This window comes from Monodelphis domestica, chromosome 1 (genome assembly GCF_027887165.1).
Source record: "Monodelphis domestica isolate mMonDom1 chromosome 1, mMonDom1.pri, whole genome shotgun sequence".
NCBI lineage: Eukaryota > Metazoa > Chordata > Mammalia > Didelphimorphia > Didelphidae > Monodelphis > Monodelphis domestica.
The window spans coordinates 455,197,642-455,217,571 of NC_077227.1; the positions used below are offsets into that span (position 1 = coordinate 455,197,642).

General features: G+C 41.0%; 1 protein-coding gene across 4 annotated transcripts in view; it reads left to right on the forward strand.

The window, feature by feature from the left end:
- Window positions 1-19,930, forward strand: part of CPNE2 (copine 2) — a 124,411-nt gene that overhangs the window by 36,426 nt on the left and 68,055 nt on the right. For all 4 annotated transcript variants that reach the window (XM_016422791.2, XM_016422795.2, XM_056812337.1 and 1 more), the window contains 2 exons: window positions 187-366; window positions 5,787-5,861. In XM_016422791.2, coding sequence (XP_016278277.1) covers window positions 187-366; window positions 5,787-5,861 — 255 coding nt within the window. The remainder of the gene's footprint in view (window positions 1-186; window positions 367-5,786; window positions 5,862-19,930) is intronic.

The following is a 19,930-nucleotide window of genomic DNA, read 5'->3' on the forward strand; positions in this document are numbered from 1 at the left end:
ATGTAGTACAGCGACAGGATATAGATGAATTTGTGATGGTGTGGCATTCGTGTGGCTTTTTTTTTTATTTCTTAGCGTGACTTTAGGCTTTGATTTCTGATACCTGTTTAGCTTTCTGATTAATTGACTTTTGATGTTTCTTTTCGTCTTACCCATTTATTTATCCCTTCCACTGTGTTTTCCCAGTTTGACAGGACAGAGACTGCTATCAACAATTTGAACCCAGCATTTGCCAAGAAGTTTGTCATCGACTATCACTTTGAGGAAGTACAGAAGCTCAAGTTTGCCCTATTTGACCAGGACAAGTCTAGTCTGCAACTGGAGGAGCATGACTTCCTGGGCCAGTTCTCGTGCACTCTGGGCATGGTACATGTCTCTCCACTTGCTGTCCCTTTTCTCCCAAGTTCAAAACCCATTTTCAACCTTGGAATATATATACTGATTATAACCCTCCAAGTTCTTAATTAATGGTATGGGTCTGGGGGGCAGCTGGGTAGCTCAGTGGATTGAGAGCCAGGCCTAGAGATGGGAGGTCCTGGGTTCAAATGTGGCCTCAGACACTTCCTGGCTGTGTGACCCTGGGCAAGTCACTTAACCCCCATTGCCTAGCCCTTACCACTCTTCTACCTTGGAGCCAATACACAGTATTGATTCCAAGAATGGAAGGTAAGGGTTTAAAAAATAATAATAATAATAAAATAAAAGTATGGGTTTGGGTGACCAAGTGAATTAAAAGCCAGACCAAGAGATAGGAGTTCCTGGGTTCAAGGCCTCAGACACATCTTAACTGTATGACCCTAGGCAAGTCACTTAACCCCCATTGCCTAGCCCTTATCACTCTTCTGCCCTGGAATTGATACTTAGTATTGATTCTAAGACAGAAGACAAGGGTTAAAAAAAAAAAGTATAGATCTGGGGGCAGATAGCTAGCACAGTGGATTGACGTGGAGTCAGGAAGACCTGGATTCAAATCTGGACTCAGATACTTCCTTATGTATGTGACCCTGGGCAAGTCACTTAACCCCATTTACCTACTCCTTGCCTTTTTGGCTTTAGATTTATTACTAAGATAGATAGTAAGGGTTAAAAAAAAAAGTATAGGTTTCTAGAGTTTAAACCTAGAAAAGAATACTTTGGGATCCTTGGGTCTAATCCCCTCATTTGATAGATGAAGAAACATAAATCCTAGAGATTAAAGAGATTTACCTAGCCTCACACAGGTTTTAAAGGCTAACGCTGGAATTTGAACCTGGATTCTCTGATTCAAATATAAGTTTGCTCTTAGGTCTGACTTTTAATCTAAAACTCAAGTCACCATGTTTGTGCTGCTTCTTCCTGAATCTCAGGACATGGGGTTACCTTGGGGTTAGTCCCCAAAACTGTAGTTTCTTGGCCACCTGAGTTTTCAGTCACTCTTCATTATTGAACCATTCAAAAGTCGTATCTCCATGGGGCTAAGAAGAAGTGTGGAGGATTCTTGTAGGAGAACCTACCCCTCCATATTGGGGATTCCAAAGAAAACTCATCCTGTTCCCATCTCCTTATAACCTAACTATTCCTGCTTCATTTTGCTGCTAGAAAAATCTCCCAACTGATTCATCAGGGGTCTTGGTTAATCACAGAAACCAACCCCAGCCTGCCACCTTTAGTTCTATAGTTCTGGGACACCTTTTTAGGACTTACCAGGATCCGAATGTTCTCGGGAGAATTTAGACTATAGCAGGGAAGGAGAGGGGAACCACAATGACTCAAATCATGAGAGAAATTTTAGGGATTGGTAAGTAGGACAGGATGTTATCCCAGAATCTTTGCCTCTAGAAATCTCACTTCCAGTCAATCAAGTGAGCATTTATTAAGCATTTAGTATGTGCCAGATTCTGTCCTGAGCTGTGTATACAAAGGAAAACATAGTTCCTGTCCTTAAGAAGCTTATTCTTTTTTTAAATAATTTTTTTCTAATTTAAAATGTTAATGAAACAACCCTTACCTTTTTTTTTAACCCAAGTATCAGTTCTAGGCCAGAAGAGTAGTTAGTAATGGTGAAGCAATTGGAGTTAGGTGATTTCCCCAAGGTCAAATAGCACAGAAGTGTTTTAGGCCAGATTTGAACCCAGGACCTCCCTTTTTCCGGCCTGTCTCTCAATCCACTGAGCCACCTTGCTGTCCCAAAGAGCTTACAATCTAATGGGGGAGAAAATACGCAAATAACAATGAATACATCTAATATATTTAATAAAAATGGAAGGTAATCTCAGAGGCTGCTGCTAGCATGGGAGGAGGAGGTGTAAGGGGAAGACCAGGAATGGCTTCTTATAGAAGGTAGAATTTCAGCTGAGTCTTGAAGTCAGGAAAGCAAGGAGTTGGCGTTGAGGAGGGAGAGCATTCCAGATGTGGGGCCACCCAGTGCCAATGCATAGAGCTCGGATGTGGAGTGTCACAGATGAAGAGTGATCATGATGGCCACTGCTAGCATTTATAGAGTGCTTTAGGGTTTGCAAAGCACTGCACATCTGTTATCTCATACGATCCTTATAATAGCTTTTATTTATATATATATATATATATATATACTTACCCCTATTATAAGCTATTATATATATATTTCATATTTATATTTTTATTTGTTATATATATTCATTTTATTATTTATATTTATATATAATATATATTACACATAATATATATTATATATATAATAGCTTATAATAGGGGTAAGTACTATTATTATCTCCATTTTACAGTTAAAGAAAATGAGGTTCATAAAGGTTACGTACTTGCCCCAAGTCACAGAGCTAAGAAGTATCTGAGGCAGGATTTGAATTCAGGTCTTCCTGACTCCACATCCAGCACTGTCTCCAGTGCTCTTCTGAAGAAGGCCTACAGGCAGGGATGATAAGATATGGGAAGGAGATATGTAGGGCCTCTTCAAGGGATTCATTATTCATACTAAGCTGGACCTAGGAAACGTGTAGGAAGACTGGAAAGGGCAGAAAGGGTCCTTTGGGGAATTCTCTCAACCAAGAGGACGGGGGCATGCCAGGAGGTGTGTACCTGTTAGCAGGGCTCTGATGACTGAGGGGGAGATTGGGGGGTCAAAGCTAAAGGCCAAACTGAAAGCAAAGGAATGGATTCACCTGCTCCCAACACTGCCTACAAATTTTGTTTTTTAAGAACTTTTTCAGGTCTGCTTAGAGTCTAGAGCCAGCCAGCAGCATTCTTTGGCAAGAAAAATAGGATAGCAAAGCATTTCCCAGGCAAGAAAGAGTAGCAAAAGGGGGGAATCATTCAAAGGGAAAGGGGGTGTTTCTGAGAGAATGTTTGCCATAAAATGGCAGAGTTGGTCTTTGGAATAAAAAGACATTCCCTGTTTGAGGGCAGGAGACAAGAGGAGGTGACCAAATACTTCAGCGTTTGTTAAAGAAGTCCATTTAGACAAAACCAAGAACAAGTAGGAGTTGTTACAACAGGGGATGAAACTATCTGCTTTGCTGTATCCTTGTATAGTTTGATATATTTGATGACTTCTTCAGTAGTAGTTGGAGATTTTTCATTATTAGGCTACCAGATGACGGGGAGATTTCCAAAGTTTAAGGCTGTCAGAATGATGTAAAATGATTATGGTTCCTATTCCCCATCCTGTCAGGGCCAGGTTGCCTAATAGAGAGTATTATATTATATCATTAAGGTAATAGGGAGTCATGGGAGGTTAGTGAGTGAGTGTCTTTATACCACAGCCATTTCCTCTTTTTAAACCCCAGCTCCTCTTTTGAATCCTTCTTTGTAACAATAATTGTGTGAGTGAAATCTATGCCTATACGTAGACCCCCCCCTCCACAAACATTTGTTTATATACATGTATGTATAATATAGATATATCTAGTGTATATGTATGTGGAATCATATATATAATTCCAGAGATCTATCTTCTGCCAATGGCAATATGTGTGACCTTGAGCACTTTGCGCTTCACTTCCTCATTCATAAAAGGAAGAGAGGTTGGACTTGATGACCTCTAAGATCCCTTTTTCAGTCAATGATCTAGGCTTTGAAAGCAGTTTAAATTATTTTTTCAGTGAACAAATGTTTATTTTTCTCCCTCCCAATTAATCAATTCCCTCATGCACCAGAAACAAAATCTTTGTAATGCATCTTGTTTTTGTCTACGAATCACCATATTTTAGATCTGGAAGGGGCTGAGCAGCTACCTCGTCCAGCCAGTGCCCCAAAGATTCCCCAGAACAGGACCCTAGTTGATGGTCAGCCAGCCTCTGCATAAAAGCTTTGAGTGAAAGGAAACCTTCTGTTTCTGGAGGAAGCCCATGTCCCCAATGCACAGCTCTCCTCTTTGGGAAGCTTCTCCTGAAATCAAACATAAATTGACTTCTCTGAAAGTTCCTCTTTGGCTCCTTGCCTTGGGTCCATCTCTGATATTATATTGCTTCAACCTGTATTCCCTGACTAGAAGTTGGCTGCTATAACCACCAGGAGACAAGGCTAGCCACCACTGATTCTTAGAGACTCCCTACTTTTACAAAATCAAGCCTTTAGACAGTTACCAGTGGTATGACCCTGGGCAAGTCACTTAACCCTGTTAGCCTCAGTTTTTTTTTCTGTAAAATGAGCTGGAGAAGGAAATGATAAAGCCCCCCTAGTATCTTTTGTCAAGGTAACCTTAAATAGGGTCAGAAACGATTCGGAGGAAAAAAATGACAATGACAGCAAATACAGGAATGAGGGACAATGGCTCCTGAGAACCTGATGCAATTATGTGACTGAAACTGCTTTTTCTCCTCTCTCTGACTCATGTTCTCTGTCCATCACTGGGAGCCTATGCCCTCTTTGAGGGCTTGGATTGGTTTTTTATCTTTGGATCCTCTATGATGCCTCATATATATACTTAGCATGTTTGTTTGATGAAGAAAAAAAGCCATATGTACAGTCAAGTAAAGCAGATTCCCTTATCATCTGTGCCCAAATATATATTCCTCATTCTGCATTTTAAGTTCATCCTTCTTTGCCAGAAGGTGGGGGGGGGGCATGCTTTATCTTTGATCCTCTGATCTCTTGGTTTGTCTTTTTATTGAATGATCTGGGGTTTAATCCTGATTTAGCTATTAATTCCTTCTGTGACCCTGAACAAGTTATTTTCTGGGCCTCATTTTCCTCCTTGTTCCTTCCCTTCTCACTCTATAGAAAGGATGCAAGAATAAAATGATATACTCAGTTTACATACAGACATAGAGACAAAGATACTTCCTCTCTCAGGCCCCCAGTGACCCTTACTCCTAAAATGAGGTTACACTTCGATGGAGGCCAAGGTCCTTTCTACTTCTAGAATTCTGTGATTTTTGTGAAGTGAAACCTCAGACCAGGCATTCTTTGTTGTCCTATACCAGTGATGGCAAACCTTATGAAAGCCTTAGAGACCAAGTGCTGAAACTGTAACCCTAAGGCCACATGCCTTACCCCAGATGGGAGGGAGGAAGCTGGACAAAGGGGTGAGTGATGGGTGAAATGTCCTCAGGTGCCTATGGAGAGGGGGAGGGGAGCACCCCCCTCCGGCATGCTCCAGCACATGTTCCATAGGTTCACCAACATGGCCCTGTGCAGAGATAACCAGATGAGGTCCCTACCCTCAAATAGCTGATAGTCTAATAGATGTAAAAAGACTCCAGTGTTTTTATGATTCAACACTCTAACTATATTTAAGGAGATATTATTTTTGACAATATTTGAAATCCAAGCTTCAAAGGTCTTGTTTTTTTTGTTTGTTTTTTTCCCTTCAGATCGTCTCCAGCAAGAAAATCACCCGGCCCCTGGTCCTCGTGAATGAGAAGCCAGCAGGAAAGGGTCTGATCACGGTATGGCCACTTTCCTGGGCTTGAACCTCCTTCCTGTCTTTTGATTCTCTATTCTGCCAAAAGTGCCATTTTCCCAGTCCTCCCTCTTCTGAGGGCCAGCCCGACATCAATGGGTTGCCTCCCCAGCACACAGATAATCATAGGCCTTTGTTTACAGTAAAAAGGACAGAACTTACAACTTAGCAACAGGTCTCTTAGCAACAGACATGAGCTCTCACAGATGATATCATTTCCATTGGTATATGCTGCAGATTTTTTAAAAATGTCCCTTCAAAAGGAAGGAGGGACTTGCTCCTGGTCTCTTCTCATTATCCACTGTCAGTATCTTGCTGAATGCATTTCTGTTAGAAAATAGCCTCTAGCCCCTGGAATCTTTCACTCTGACACTCTTCTTCTATGTTGGCATCAGGAATGTTACAGTTATGACTTTGGGTTCCCTGAGTCAGCTTTGGCTTGGAGGGTCAAGGTGGGTGAGAGGAAATTTTACACTAGATCGATCAAGGGCTCTGTGAGTGGATTTCAAGTGGTGTGTGAATCTGCGGTTTAAAAAAAATCCATTTCAATATAATTGGGTTTCCTTTTTAATCCTATGTATGTAATTTTATTCTTTTAAAAACATTCTGTGGAGGGGGTCTATCAGCTTCACCAGAGTGCCAAAGGGGTCCAAGATACAACCAAAATCAGACATAAATAGCATACTTCCTCTAGAGTCAGGAAACTTGGATTCACATTCTACCCCTGACATTTGTTATCAGTGTACCCGGGCAAAGCCATTTAGCCTTTTTAAGCCCATTTCTTCTGCAGAATGAGTAGGGTGGATCTGTGGCTTCTGAAAGTCCCTTCGTCCTGGAAATCTATGATCTTCTTCCCACACATCTTCTGAAGAGACCCAACTTCAATGTTGCTTCCAGATCCTTGTCCCCTACTGACCATTCCAAGGCACCATTCCTTCTTCTTCTGCATTCATCCCTACAGTGCTCCATTGCCCTGTAGCTGCTTGTGGAAGTGTCTTCTCCCCATTCTAGTTGTGGGACATGTGATGGGAAAGGGTTTGGGGAAGTAGGAAGCTCTCTCCTCATGTGTCCATTTGCCCCCTGGATCTTGTCATTTCTATCTCCCCAGTCTCTCTCCATCCTTTCCCTGCTCTCCACAAGGCCATCAACCTCGTTCAGGCCCCCATTGCCCCTTGCTTGCACTATTACAATAGGTTTGGTCTCTCAGTCTCCTCCCCAGTTCATCCTCCATACAGCTACCAAAGTGATTTTCCTGAAATGAAGGTTAATGATGTCATTCAGCAAACTTGGTAACTTCCTGATGGCTCCATATTGTCTCAAGAATTAAATAAAACTTCCAACTGCAGCTTACTTTTTTAAACCTTTACCTCCATCTTGGAATCAATACTATATATTGGTTGCAAGGCAAAAAGGCTGGTCAAGGCTAGGCAATGGGGGTTAAGTGACTTGCTCAGGGTCACACAGCTAGGAAGAGTGTGAGGCCATATTCAAACCCAGGACTGCCCCTCTCTAGACCTGGCTTTCTGTGCACTGCCTCAGCATCCCTAAAATGTGTAGCTTTTAAAGCCCTTCACAACCTAGCACCAATCTATCTCTCCAGACTCACTATATAGTATTCCGCTTCATACACTCCATAGTCTAGCCATTGTTATTTCACACACAATTCCATCTTCCATTCTACCCCTTTGTGCTGATTGTCCCCTAATAGTGGATTGATGGATTCAAGGGATCATTGTTCTCCTGATTGCCCTATCATCCACTTCTCATTGCTTTTTGTGTGTTTGTTCAGGTATTTGTATTAGCTGTGATTTTGCTTCCTTCTGTTTTTTTCTTTTGTCTTAAAACCCTTATACTTACTGTTTTTAGTAACAACTCCAAGACAGAAGGTCTAGGTCTAGGCAAATGGGGTAAAGTGACTTGGTCAGGGTCACACAGCTAGGAAGTACCTGAGGCCAGATTTGATATAAAAATTTTGGTTGTATTGGTTTGTTTGTACAAAACCTTTTTAATTTAATATAATCAAAGATATTAATTTTACATCTTGTATAAGGTCAGATTTGAACCCAGGGCCTCCCAACTCTAGGCCTGGCTCTCAATCCACTAAGCCACTTAGCTGCCCCCTACTCCCTTCTGTTATCATAAACTATCACCAATATCTACTGTGAATTATCCAGACATACTGCCCTGTAGGGGAAAAGAGAAAAATGTCCTGGATGCTAGACTAATAACTGGAATGAAAATCAGATGCCTATCTAGCAGAAAGGTCTGGAGAAGGCTTCCCAGATAAGAAAAGGCCAAGTTATGTTTTAGCCCAATGATTTATTGCGGATGAGCTGCTCTCTAATCTGAGATCAGGGTCAGAAAAAAAGAGGGGTCCTTAGAATCCATTAGAATGTAAGCTCTTTAAAAGTAAGCATTGGGGGGCAACTAGGTGGCTCAGTGGATAGAGAGCTAAGCCTGGAAACAAGAGGTCCTGGATTCAAACATGGCCCTAGACACTTCCTAGCTGTGTAGCCCTGGGCAAGTCACTTAAAACCAATTGCCTGGTCTTCTGTCTTGAAATAGACACTTATCAATTCTAAGATAGAAACTAAGGGAAACAAAGAGAAAAGAAGAGAGACAGAGTCAGAGAGAGGCACACACACAAAGAGAGAAGGAGGGAATGGAGGGAAGAAAGAGGGAGGGAAGGATGGATGGATGGATGAAAGGAAGAAAGGAGATTGCTCATTCTTTGTATCCCCAGGACCTAGCAGAGTACTAGGCATTATGTTCTTAATAAGTGCTTGTGGATTGAGTCATCATCACCCCCATCATGCCATCCTTACTTTTTAGAATCAGAAAACTCACAGTATCAGAGCTAGAAGGGACCTTATAGGGTGCTAATCCAACTCCTTCATTTCATAGAGGAAGTAAATTAATCCCAGGGAAGGAAAATGACTTGTCTGGGTCTCACAATGAATTAGTGACAGAGCTGGGGCTAAAGCTTCTATCCTTCTTGCCCTCTTTATAATACCAGAGTTCTTTCCTGTGGAGTTAAAAAACTAAAGGGAAGTGGAGAGGGAGGCAGGTAAGGTAGATGGCACAGTGGATAGAGATAGTAGAGATAGATCATCTTCCTGAGTTCAGATCTGGCCTCCCACACTTATTAGCTGTGTGACCTTGAGCAAGTCAATTAACCCTGTTTGCCTCAGTTTCCTCTTCTGTAAAATGAGCTGGAGAAGGAAATGGCAAACTACTCCAGTATCTTTGTCACAAAAAAAAAACAACTAAAATGAGAAAAAGTTGTAAGTCAAGGCCACAATGAGGGCTTCGGTACATTGGGAGATTTCCATGATGCTTACTTTCCACAGCTGCCCTAGGAATGGAAGGTTTTCCTCCTCCCTAGAAGTCCTGGCCTTTGATTTTCCCATTGCTGGGCCAGGAGGATGGGGAAAGGGAACACACAGGGAGGGGAGGAGGCAGTGAGTGATTCTGTGGTTCTGTTTCACTTCAGGGGCACTTTGATAAAAACCAGCTCAATACTCAGACCTCATTTGAAGTCTTAATCCTCCCTTGGCAACTTCCTAATGCTCTCTGCAGCAACTAGCTGTGATGTCATAGGGCCTGGATGATGAGTGTTCCGGGAAGAAATGGGGAACAGAAAAGTCATAGGGGCTGCCATGGAACAGTTTTCTCATCAGGGCTGTCACCATCATCTTTTATGCTTTCTGCAGTTGAAAGATATTAACTATAAAATAACTTAGGGACAAATGATTTCTTTTTTTTTTTTTAAACCCTTACCTTCTGTCTTGGAGTCAATACTGTGTATTGGCTCCAAGGCAGAAGAGTGGTAAGGGCTAGGCAATGGGGGTCAAGTGACTTGCCCAGGGTCACACAGCTGGGACATGTCAGATTTGAACATAGTACCTCCCATCTCTAGGCCTGACTCTCAATCCATTGAGCCACCCAGCTGCCCCCGGGACAAATGATTTCTAAAAAGTCATAGGATTATAAACAATGTTGAAAAGGATTTGGGGGGCAGCTAGGTGGCATAGCAAATAGAGTGCCATGCCTGAGGTCAAGAAGACCTGGGTTCCAGTCTGGACTCAGATACTTCTTAGCTGTGTGATCCTGGGAAAGTCACTTTACTCCTATTGCCTAGCCCTTGTCCTTAGAGTTATTACAAAGAAGAGAAGGAAGGAAGGAAGCAAGGAGTTTTAGAGGACATTTACCTCAACTGCCCTCATTTTACAGCTGAGTAAACAGAAGCACACAAAAAAACTAACCCAAAATGACTTGACCCCATTTCACAGATGGGAAAACTGAGGACTAGAGTCACAAACACACCTGTCCCCCGACAACTAAGCAGAAGAGCTAGAACTAGAACTCTGGTCTCCTGGCTCCCAGAAAAGATTCTGTGTATGAATCATGGATGGGGATGATAGTAATTTAGGAGAAGGCTTAGATTCCAGGGCTAGCTTCATTAGCCTTGATTTTCCTTGCCCTCTGAGCTGCTGAGTGTCTGGAAGGTCCTTTTGAGGCCCCATTTGTCTCATTACAGTACATGTAGGGTCTAGATTGAAGAACCCTGAGAGGCTGACTCAAAAGGAATACTACTTTGCGACTGCAGGCCTGGAGTACTTCTTTCTGATCTAAGAGCAGGAATCACAATATTTTATGTGATTCATAAAATGTCACCATCATCTTTTATGCTTATGTTCTGGTCTATAGAGACCAACAGGGTTCAGCGTTAGACCTTCTATGCTAGGCATGATTGCTTCTGCTGCCTGTAATCTTTCTCTTCCCTGTTCTCCCCATCTAACATAGGCATCTTTAAAGAACAACAAAACTCTTAATATCTATCTTAATATCAACTCTAATACAGAAGAGCAGTAAAAGCTAGGCATTGGGGGTTAAGTGAGTTGCCCAGGGTTATCCAGCTTTGAACTCAGATTTGAACCCAGGACATCCTATCGCTAGGCCTGGAGCTCGTTCCACTGTGCTTTTCAGTCCTGCCTCTGCCCTGCTGAGAAACAGTCCTTGCCAATATCCTGCAGCATGCTGCCAAACATACAGGGTGGCAAGCATGGGACAGGGCCTTCATTTCAGTCCTAGTTTTGCTTTTTTTTTTTGCTGTGTGAACCCTCTGCAAGTCACTGAACTTCTATGAATCAAAGAGATGGAACCAGGTGACCTCTAAGATCTCTTTCACTTCAGCTCTATAATAAAAGCCCAATATTTGGAGAGAGTTTTCCAGATTCCTTTAACCATACTCCCTTATGATCCCCATGACAAATTGTTCAGACTTTGTGCCAAAGATAACCTCACAGAGGTTATGGCATGGTCTAGAACAGTGATGGCAAACCTTTTAGAGACTGTGTGCCGTGTTCCGCCCCTATAGACCATGTACCATGCCCTGCCCCCAGACCAAGTGTGCCCCTCCTTGCCCCTCCCCTTGTCCCACACAGGGGAGGGAGGGAGCTCTCCTATTGGCTGTTAGGCAGAGGGGTGAGGATGTAAAAAAAATGTCATCAGGTGTGGTGGAGAGGGGAAGGGAGGCCCTCTGAGGCCCTCTGCTTTTCTAGTAATGAACTCTGAGTAGGGGGATGGCAGCCACAGCACACAGGGGGCTTTTTTGGCACCTGTGCCATAGGCTCGCCATCACTGCTCTAAAACCTCTCGTTTCTCCATCAGTCAACAAGCATTTATTAAGCTAGGTACTATGCTAAGAGCTAAGGGTACAAAGAGGTACAAAAAATTCCAATCCCTACCCTCAAGGATCTTAATTTCCAATGTTGGAGACAATATGCAAATAATGATGTCCATAAAAGATATATACAGTTTAAATGAAAGGTGATCTCAAAGGGGAGTGGAGGGGGCGGCCGAGGGTGAATGGAAAAGCTCCTAGCAGAAGATGGGTTTTGAGCTGAGTCTCAGAGAAACCAGGAAGGAAGAGGAGGAGAGCTGGGAAGTTTGAGTGTCATGTGTGAGGCCATTAGCACACGTGAACATCTCCAGATCTCTGCTTTTCTCTGGTCCCTCACTGCCCTCTGCCATACTATTTTAACCATTTGCTTCAGAGGAAGATCTTTTCACTTTTTTTTTTCACTTTTACCTTCTGTTTTAGAAGCAATACTTCACTGCAAGGGCAAGGCAATTAGATTTAAATAACTTACCCAGGGTCACACAGCTAGGAAGTACCTGAAGCCAAAAGCCTCTTTTTAAAAAATTTCTTTTTAAATTACATATAGATACAAACAAACAAAAAACACCTTACCTTCCTTCTTAGAATCAGGACTGTGTCAGTTCCAAGGCAGAATAGTAGCTAAGGAGGCCACAGAGTGGCCCTTGGCAAGATGTGATTGCCCACTCAGTCCCCCTTGCATGACCTCTCATTAACAACCCATACCTATGGAACTGACATGATTACTATTCCCCCTAGTCTCAGAAGGAATAATGCAAGAGCAAGATACCTGTACCCTAATTCCCCAAAACATCACCAAAAGAATCAGACCCTCAATCCCAATCTGAAAAGACTATCATGGGTTAACTTCTATTTAGGTACATAATCCTCAGTAAAACTACAGCTACAGGCCAAGCCCAGAACTTTCCCTTTTATTCTCATGAAGCCACAACAAAAATCAAACATAAAGGCCCATATAAGACGTGTAGGTACACTATAGGTACACTAAGCTTCAATATACCTCAGTGATTCATAAACCAGTAACTCAGAAACTCACTAGTAAAACCTGAAAAATGATCAGTCTAATATTAAATCTGAATTGTGTTCCCAGTACCTCTCAACCTCAATGGTATGATTGTTGAATTGTCTTTTAAGAACTTCTGATGACAGAAACAAACACCCCGCGGAAAGGGCCAAGCCAGGCTCAGAGCGTGGAAATAAGGCAACAGAGAAGCATCTGGAGGGAACTGAGGAGGGCAGTAACACGGAAACACCAGCAATTCCTGGCTTCCCCTGGAAGACAGAACAACAACTTCATAGAACGGACAATCTGCCCAGGGCTAAAACCTCTGAACACCAGACAGAGATAAGAAAAGCTAGTCCTCCCCACTCAGATAGAGATGGCAAATTCCACAGAAGCACAAAAGCCCCAAAATTCCAAGAAAAACAAGAAGGGGGCGACTTTGGACACCTTTTATGGAGCAAAAATACAAAATACAGAGGAGATAGAAGAGGAAACACAAGCAAATGCCCCGAAACCTTCCAAAGGAAATGGAAACTCTCCACAAACCCATGAAGAATTTGAATCAGAAAGGATCAAAAAGATGGAAGCCTTCTGGGAGGAAAAGTGGGAAATAATGCAAAAGAAATTCACGCATCTACAAAACCAGTTTGACCAAAGTGAAAAGGAAAACCAGGCTTTAAAAGTCAGAATCAGGCAACTCGAAGACAACAAGCAAGAATTAATAAAGCAAAGCCAAAAGACCAAAAAATTAGAAGAGAACATAAAATATCTCACTGACAAGGTGACAGACCTGGAAAATTGAGGAAGGAGAGACAATCTGAGAATAATTGGACTTCCAGAAAAGCCAGAAATAAACAGCAAACTCGACATCTTAATACAAGATATAATCAAAGAAAATTGCCCAGAGATTCTAGAACAAGGGGGCAATACAGCCACTGACAGAGCTCACAGAACACCCTCTACACTAAATCCCCAAAAGGCAACTCCCAGGAATGTAATTGCCAAATTCCAAAGCTTTCAAGCAAAAGAAAAAATCCTACAAGAAGCCAGAAAAAGACAATTTAGATATAAAGGAATGTCAATCAGGGTCACACAAGACCTTGCAAGTTCCACTCTGAATGATCATGATTTTCAGAAAGGCAAGAGAGCTGGGTCTTCAACCAAGAATCAGCTATCCAGCAAAACTGACTATATACTTCCAAGGGAAAGTATGGGCATTCAACAAAATAGAAGATTTCCAAGTTTTTGCAAAGAAAAGACCAGAGCTCTGTGGAAAGTTCGATGTTGAAAAACAAAGAGCATGGAATACCTGAAAAGGTAAATACGAAGGAAAGGGAAAAGGAGAAAAATGTTATCTTTTTCTTTTACACAAACTCTCTTCTATAAGAACTACATTTATATCAATCTATGTATACTAACATGTGGGGAAAATGTAATGTGTAAATAGGGGGAAAAGAAAGACCAAATAGAATAATCTTTCTCACACAAAGATTCACACGGGAAGGGGAGGGGAAGAAAACTCCTATAAGAAGGAGAGGAAGAGAGTTTTTACTTAAACCTTACTCTCAGGGAAATCAACTCTGAGAGGGAAGAACATCCAGATCCATTGGGATCTTGAATTCTATCTTACCCAACAAGGGAAGGGATAAGGGAAAATCAAGGGGCATAGGGGGGAGGGAACACAAAAAAAGGAGGGAAGACAAGGGGGGAAGGGGGAGGGAACAAAAAGGGAGGGACTAGAAAGGGAAACATATCAAGGGAGGGGACAAGGGGGACTGATTTAAAGTAAATCACTGGACTAAAAGGTAGAGCTGAAGAAGAAAGGTTAGAATTAGGGAAGGATATCAAAATGCCAGGGAGTCCACAAGTGACAGTAATAACTTTGAACGTGAATGGGATGAACTCACCCATAAAACGTAGATGAATAGCAGAATGGATTAGAATCCCAAACCCTACCATATGTTGTCTTCAAGAAACACACATGAGGAGGTAGACACCCACAAGGTCAGAATTAAAGGATGGAGTAAGACCTTCTGGGCCTCAATTGACAGAAAGAAGGCAGGAGTGGTAATCATGATATCTGATAAAGCCAAAGCAAAAAATAGACTTGATCAAAAGGGATAGGGAAGGTAATTATATTTTGTTAAAAGGGACATTAGATAATGAGGAAATACCACTAATCAACATGTATGCACCAAATAATATAGCACCCAAATTTCTAATGGAGAAACTAGGAGAATTGAAGGAAGAAATAGACAGTAAAACCATATTAGTGGGAGACTTAAACCAACCATTATCAAATTTAGATAAATCAAATAAAAAAATAAATAAGAAAGAGGAGAAAGAAGTGAATGAAATCTTAGAAAAATTAGAATTAATAGACATATGGAGAAAAATAAATAGGGATAAAAAGGAATACACCTTCTACAACTCAGCACCACATGGCACATTCACAAAGATTGAGTATACATTAGGTCACAGAAACATGGCACACAAATGCAGAAAAGCAGAAATAATAAATGCAGCCTTTTCAGATCACAAGGCAATAAAAATAATGATCAGTAATGGTACATGGAAAACCAAATAAAAACCTAATTGGAAATTAAACAATATGATACTCCAAAATCATTTAGTTAGAGAAGAAATCATAGAAACAATTAATAATTTCACCGAGGAAAATGACAATGGCGAGACATCCTTTCAGCCAAAGGGTATTCAGGGATTCATCCAAACCATTCAGGGATTCATTCAACCCATCAGGGATTCAGCCAAAGCGGCAATCAGAGGTAAATTCATATCCCTGAGTGCATATATTAACAAACCAGGGAGAGCAGAGATCAATCAATTGGAAATGCAAATAAAAAAACTCGAAAGTGATCAAATTAAAACCCCCAGCAGAAAACCAAACTAGAAATCCTAAAAATTAAGGGAGAAATTAATAAAATTGAAAATGATAGAACTATTGATTTAATAAATAAGACAAGAAGCTGGTACTTTGAAAAAACAAATACAATAGACAAAGTACTGGTCAATCTAATTTAAAAAAGGAAAGAAGAAAAGCAAATTAACAGCATCAAAGACGAAAAGGGGGACATCACCTCCAATGAAGAGGAAATTAAGGCAATCATTAAAAATTACTTTGGCCAATTATATGGCAATAAATACACCAATTTAGGTGATATAGATGAATATATACAAAAATACAAACTGCCTAGACTAACAGAAGAGGAAATATAATTCTTAAATAATCCTATATCAGAAAATGAAATCCAACAAGCCATCAAAGAACTTCCTAAGAAAAAATCCCCAGGGCCTGATGGATTCACCAGTGAATTCTATCAAACATTCAGAGAACAGTTAGCCCCAATACTATATAAACTATTTGACCTAATAAGCAAAGAGGGAGTTATACCAAACTCCTTTTATGACACAAACATGGTACTGATTCCAAAACCAGGCAGGTCAAAAACAGAGAAAGAAAACTATAGACCAATCTCCCTAATGAATATAGAGGCAAAAATCTTAAATAGGATACTAGCAAAAAGACTTCAGCAAGTGATCAGAAGGGTCATCCACCATGATCAAGTAGGATTTATACCAGGGATGCAGGACTGGTTCAATATTAGGAAAACCATCCACATAATTGACCACATCAACAAGCAAACCAACAAGAACCACATGATTATCTCAATAGAAGCAGAAAAAGCCTTTGATAAAATACAACACCCATTCCTATTAAAAACACTAGAAAGAAATACTACCCACAAGCAGAGGATAAACTGTGGGAGTAAAAACACCGATGAAAAGCAACTGCTTGACTACAGGGTTGGAGGAGATAAGACTGAGGAGAGACTCTAAATGAACACTCTAATGCAAATTCCAACAACAGAGAAATGGGTCCGAGTCAAGAACACATGTGATAACCAGTGGAATCATGCGTCGGCTATGGGAGAGGGAAAGGTGGGGGGTGGGGGAAGGGGGAGAAAAGAAAATGATCTTTGTTTCCAGTGAATAATGTATGAAAACGACCAAATAAAATAATGTTTAAAAGAAAAACACTAGAAAGCATAGGAATAAAAGGGTTCTTCCCAAAAATAATAAACAGTATATATCTAAAACCATCAGCTAATATCATCTGCAATGGGGATAAACTAGATGCATTCCCAATAAGATCTAGAGTGAAACAAGGATGCCCATTATCACCTCTACTATTTGACCTTGTACTAGAAACACTAGCGGTAGCAATTAGAGAAGAAAAAGAAATTGAAGGCATCAAAATAGGCAAGGAGGAGACCAAGTTATCACTCTTTGCAGATGACATGTTGGTCTACTTAAAGAATCCTAGAGATTCAACCAAAAAGCTAATCAAAATAATCAACAACTTTAGCAAAGTCGCAGGATACAAAATAAATCCACATAAGTCATCAGCATTTCTATATATCTCTAACACAGCTCAGCAGCAAAAACTAGAAAGAGAAATCCCATTCAGAATCACCTTAGACAAAATAAAATACCTAGGAATCTATCTCCCGAGATAAACACAGGAACTATATGAACACAACTACAAAACACACTCCTCACAACTAAAACTAAACTTGAGCAATTGGAAAAACATTAACTGCTCATGGATAGGACGAGCCAATATAATAAAAATGACCATCCTACCCAAACTTATTTTTCTATTTAGTGCCATACCCATGGAACTCCCCAAAAATTTCTTTACTGATTTAGAAAAAACAGTAACAAAGTTCATTTGGAATGACAAAAGATCAAGGATATCCAGGGAAATAATGAAAAAAAAAACACAGATGATGGGGGCCTTGCAGTCCCAGACCTTAAACTATATTACAAAGCAGCAGTCATCAAAACAATTTGGTACTGGATAAGAGATAGAAAGGAGGATCAGTGGAATAGACTGGGGGCAAGCGACCTCAGCAAGACAGTATATGATAAACCCAAATATCCCAGGTTTTGGGACAAAAATCCACTAAAAACTGCTGGGAAAATTGGAAGGCAGTGTGGGAGAGATTAGGAATTGATCAACACCTCATACCCTACACCAAGATAAATTCAAAATGGGTGAATGAGTTAAGCATGAAGAAGGAAACCGTAAGTAAATTGGGTAAACCCAGAATAGTATACATGTTAGACCTTTGGGAGGGGAAAGACTTTAAAACCAAGCAAGACATAGAAAGAGTCACAAAATGTAAAATAAATAATTTCGACTACATCAAATTAAAAAGCTTTTGCACAAACAAAACCAATGTAACTAAAATCAGAAGGGAAACAACAAATTGGGAAAAAATCTTCATAGAAACCTCTGACAAAGGTTTAATTACTCAAATTTATAAAGAGCTAAATCAATTGTACAAAAATCCAAGCCATTATCCAATTGATAAATGGACAAGGGACATGGATAGGCAGTTCTCAGCCAAAGAAATCAAAAGTATTAATAAGCACATGAAGAAGTGTTCTAAATCTCTTATAATCAGAGAGATGCAAATCAAAACAACTCTGAGTTATCACCTCACACCTAGCAGATTGGTTAACATGATAGCAAAGGAAAGTAATGAATGCTGGAGGGCATATGGCAACGTAGGGACATTAATGCATTGCTGGTGGAGTTGTGAGTTGATCCAACCATTCTGGAGGGCAATTTGGAACTTTGCCCAAAGGGCGATAAAAGACTGTCTGCCCTTTGATCCAGTCATAGCACTGCTGGGTTTGTACCCCAAAGAGATAAGGAAAAAGACCTGTACAAGAATATTCATAGCTGCACTCCTTGTGGTGGCAAAAAATTGGAAAACAAGGGGATACCCATCAATTGGGGAATGGCTGAACAAATTGTGGTATATGTTGGTGATGGAATACTATTGTGCTAAAAGGAATAATAAAGTGGAGGAATTCCATGGAGACTGGAACAACCTCCAGGAAGTGATGCAGAGCGAGAGGAGCAGAACCAGGAGAACATTGTACACAGAGACTGATACACTGTGGTACAATCGAACGTAATGGACTTCTCCATTAGTGGCGGTGTAATGTCCCTGAACAATCTGCAGGGATCTAGGAGAAAAAAACACCATTCATAAGCAGAGGACAAACTATGGGAGTAGAAACACCGAGGAAAAGCAACTGCCTGACTACAGCGGTTGAGGGGACATGAGAGAGGAGAGACTAAACGAACACTCTAATGCAAATACTAACAACATGACAGGGTTCGAATCAAGAACACATGTGATACCCAGTGGAATCCCGTGTCGGCTATGGGGAGGGGGGAGAAAATGATCTTTGTCTTTAATGAATAATGCTTGGAAATGATCAAATAAAATATTATTTAAAAAAAAAACTTCTGATTATTCCTTTTTATTAAAAGCAACAAGTAAATTTCCTTGATTGTTTGAGGCCTCCTTAGCTACCACGTGTGACTCTGTCAAGGTGTCGTGGCCTGATTGCTCCCAGCAAAGGGCTAGGCAATGGGGGTTAAGTGATTTGTCCAATTAGGAGGTTTCTGAAGCCAGAAGCCTCTTTACTAATTTTTAAAACTCTTTTTTTTTTCAATTGCATGTAGAAACAATTAAAAAAAATAACCTTGCCTTCTGTCTTCGAATCAATACTGTTCCAAGGCAGAAGGACTAAGTAATGGGGGGAAGGGGGAATAAATGACTTTCTCAGGATCACACAGCTAGGAGGAGTCTGAGGTCAGATCTGAACCCAGAACCTGGCTTTCAATCAATCCACTGGGCCACCCAGCTGCCCCTAGCCCCGTCACTCTCATAGTTTCTGCTCTTCCCTCATACCCCAGCATAATGCATCCAGGCAGAAGAAATAAAGCTATTTTTGTCTTTTCGTTATTGTTTCTGGCCATAGGTGAGAGGGAGAAAACCTGCCAGCCATCCCTATTGTTTCTGGTTCCAGATGATATTTGGATCTGTCCTGAAAAGCTTATATCATTCCATTAGAGCAGAGGGTGATGAGACTAAATATAGCCCACCTAGTCCATCACCCTGCTCCCCAAGCAGGATGCTAATGAAGTCACAGGCAGATAGAATGCTTTGCTTTTGTTGTTTCAGATATCTTGGGAAGAAGAGAGTGAAAACTCTTTTTAGTAAATGGATATTAAGTAGAGCCCTGGCCTAAGCTCTAGGGAATCAGAGATGAAACCAAGCAGAGTGACTCCCTCAAGGACCTTATGCTAAGTGAGGAATGAGATACTCAGGAGAATAGGCGAAGGCAAAGACTTTTGAAAAGGCATTCTAAGAAAGTGGAAGGTGAAAGGGGCCAGGTAGGTAGCTCAATGGATAGAGAGGCTTGGAGATGGGAGCTCCTGGGTTCACATCTAGCCTTAGACACTTTCCAGCTGTGTGACCCT